The following is a 1,825-nucleotide window of genomic DNA, read 5'->3' as shown; positions in this document are numbered from 1 at the left end:
GTATATATATATATATCACTCAGAACAAAAGGAAAACATAAGGAGAAATTTCTTGATCAGATGTCCTGGTACTTTCTATATTCTGAAAAGAACATTATAATAAGCAAATACAAAAATGCAAAAGAAAGAACAAAAAAATGAAATCTCTATGTATTTGTATATCTTTAAAACTGAATATGGAGCCTCTGCTCCCTTGTCTTGAACTTTATCCAAACAGGGAGTTTGTCTGTTTATTTATTTATTTATTTATTTACACACACACACACACACACACACACACACACACACACAAAACCTTTAAATTATACCATCCATATAAATATTTCACAATTTCAAACCCTTTTTTTTCCTTTTAAGCCATCTCTTGGAGCCAAGCTTTTGTTGCAGCGATTAGCCCACACAGCGAAGTCACCTGTCAGGCTCTCAGGTGACTGACTTCCTTCTGCTGGTTTGGCTGCACAGTCTGTTATGGGACCTTCACCCAAAACTTTGACTTCTGTTGACTTTGGGCGAGATTGTAGGGGCTCTGCATTCTCATCTTCGAAAATTGTTAAAGCAGGTACAGGAACAGGTACAGTTGAAAGAGTAGGTTTATTAAAACTGGAAGTCTTACATGGTCCTTCCTCATCTTCTTCTGAATGCAGAGTGGTGTCTTTTAAGGAAGGTGCTTGGAACACATCCATGAAGAAGCCCAGAGCCTCTTTTGTGTGAATAGTATGAGATGGCTCCACTTCACACAAAGATGTTGGTATAAGGCTTGATGCGTTTGGAGTTGGCTGATGATTCTCAAAGAAACCAGAATTGTTTCTGGCATCTGAAGTGCATATCATTTCCATGGAGTGCTGCACTTTCTGATGAGAACTGTTCAAATGCTGTTCACTGTGGTGAAAATGGTGGGAGATGATAGAACGTTTCTGCGGTGGCTGGACAGAATCCTCACAGCGGATGTGAAGGTTATGCATACTCTTCTCACAAGCCACTGTGGTGCTTAGAAAAGATTGGTGAGTAGATGGCAATGCCATTGTTTTCTGGGATGAAGATGATGTCTGGGAGAGCTGCTCCAATTTCTGCTGTAACTTTGGCAGTTCAAGGAGATCATTTTCTTTCTTTTTCATGAACTCTTTGTCTTCATCCTCCCATTCCTTGTGCCTTTTGAGACGTTCTGCCCTTTTTAAATATGCTTTGGCTCTCAATTCTTCAAGTTCCGCTCAGAGCCTTCACATTGCAAAAGGTGCTTGGCGTACATTGGTTTCTGTTCAAGCGTGGAATTGGACAATGGCATTGGTACAACCTCTGATTTGGAAATTATGGTTATATATATAGGTTGATCCATTTTTTCCGTTCCCCTGCAAGTGGTGGCCTGTTCAGAATTAGCTGGATTCTGATTTTGGTAGATACAGGCTGGGTCAGCTGTAAAAGCCTTCTGACTGGACAGCTGAGGGTTAAGCGGCTGCAGGACACCAACTTGGTTTGGAATTTGGTTCTGGGGCAAGTAACTCTGCAACAGCCACGAGTGTGCCGCCAAGGGCTCCATGGCTACTGAAAAGGGAAGGCAAGAAACAGACTGGGAAAATGCAAATGTCCCATGCAGCCACAGAGAGAGCCTCGTCTTCTATTTTAATACCTGTTATTATAAAGTATTTTGCTGTAATTTCTATTTTTCACAAAGCCAAACAGCATGTTTGGGGAACTATATCAAATAACATTATCCCTTGGAGAAAATCTTTGATCTCAGGAAGGATGTTTATTACAACATTCTTCCCCACCATTATTTTAAGTACTTTATAATTCTAGTAGTAATTTTAGGCATTACATGACTAATGGT

General features: G+C 40.3%; 1 protein-coding gene across 1 annotated transcript; it reads right to left on the bottom strand.

Moving 5' to 3' along the window:
- Positions 1-332: 332 nt before the first annotated feature.
- Positions 333-1,534, bottom strand: LOC121917217 (mitotic checkpoint serine/threonine-protein kinase BUB1-like). The gene is given in 2 exon segments (XM_042442973.1): positions 333-1,204; positions 1,207-1,534. Coding segments are annotated over 2 exon segments (1,200 nt in total).
- Positions 1,535-1,825: the final 291 nt, after the last annotated feature.

Source organism: Sceloporus undulatus, unplaced genomic scaffold (genome assembly GCF_019175285.1).
Source record: "Sceloporus undulatus isolate JIND9_A2432 ecotype Alabama unplaced genomic scaffold, SceUnd_v1.1 scaffold_12, whole genome shotgun sequence".
NCBI classification, from domain to species: Eukaryota; Metazoa; Chordata; class Lepidosauria; order Squamata; family Phrynosomatidae; genus Sceloporus; species Sceloporus undulatus.
This window is presented reverse-complemented; position numbering and strand designations above follow the sequence as displayed.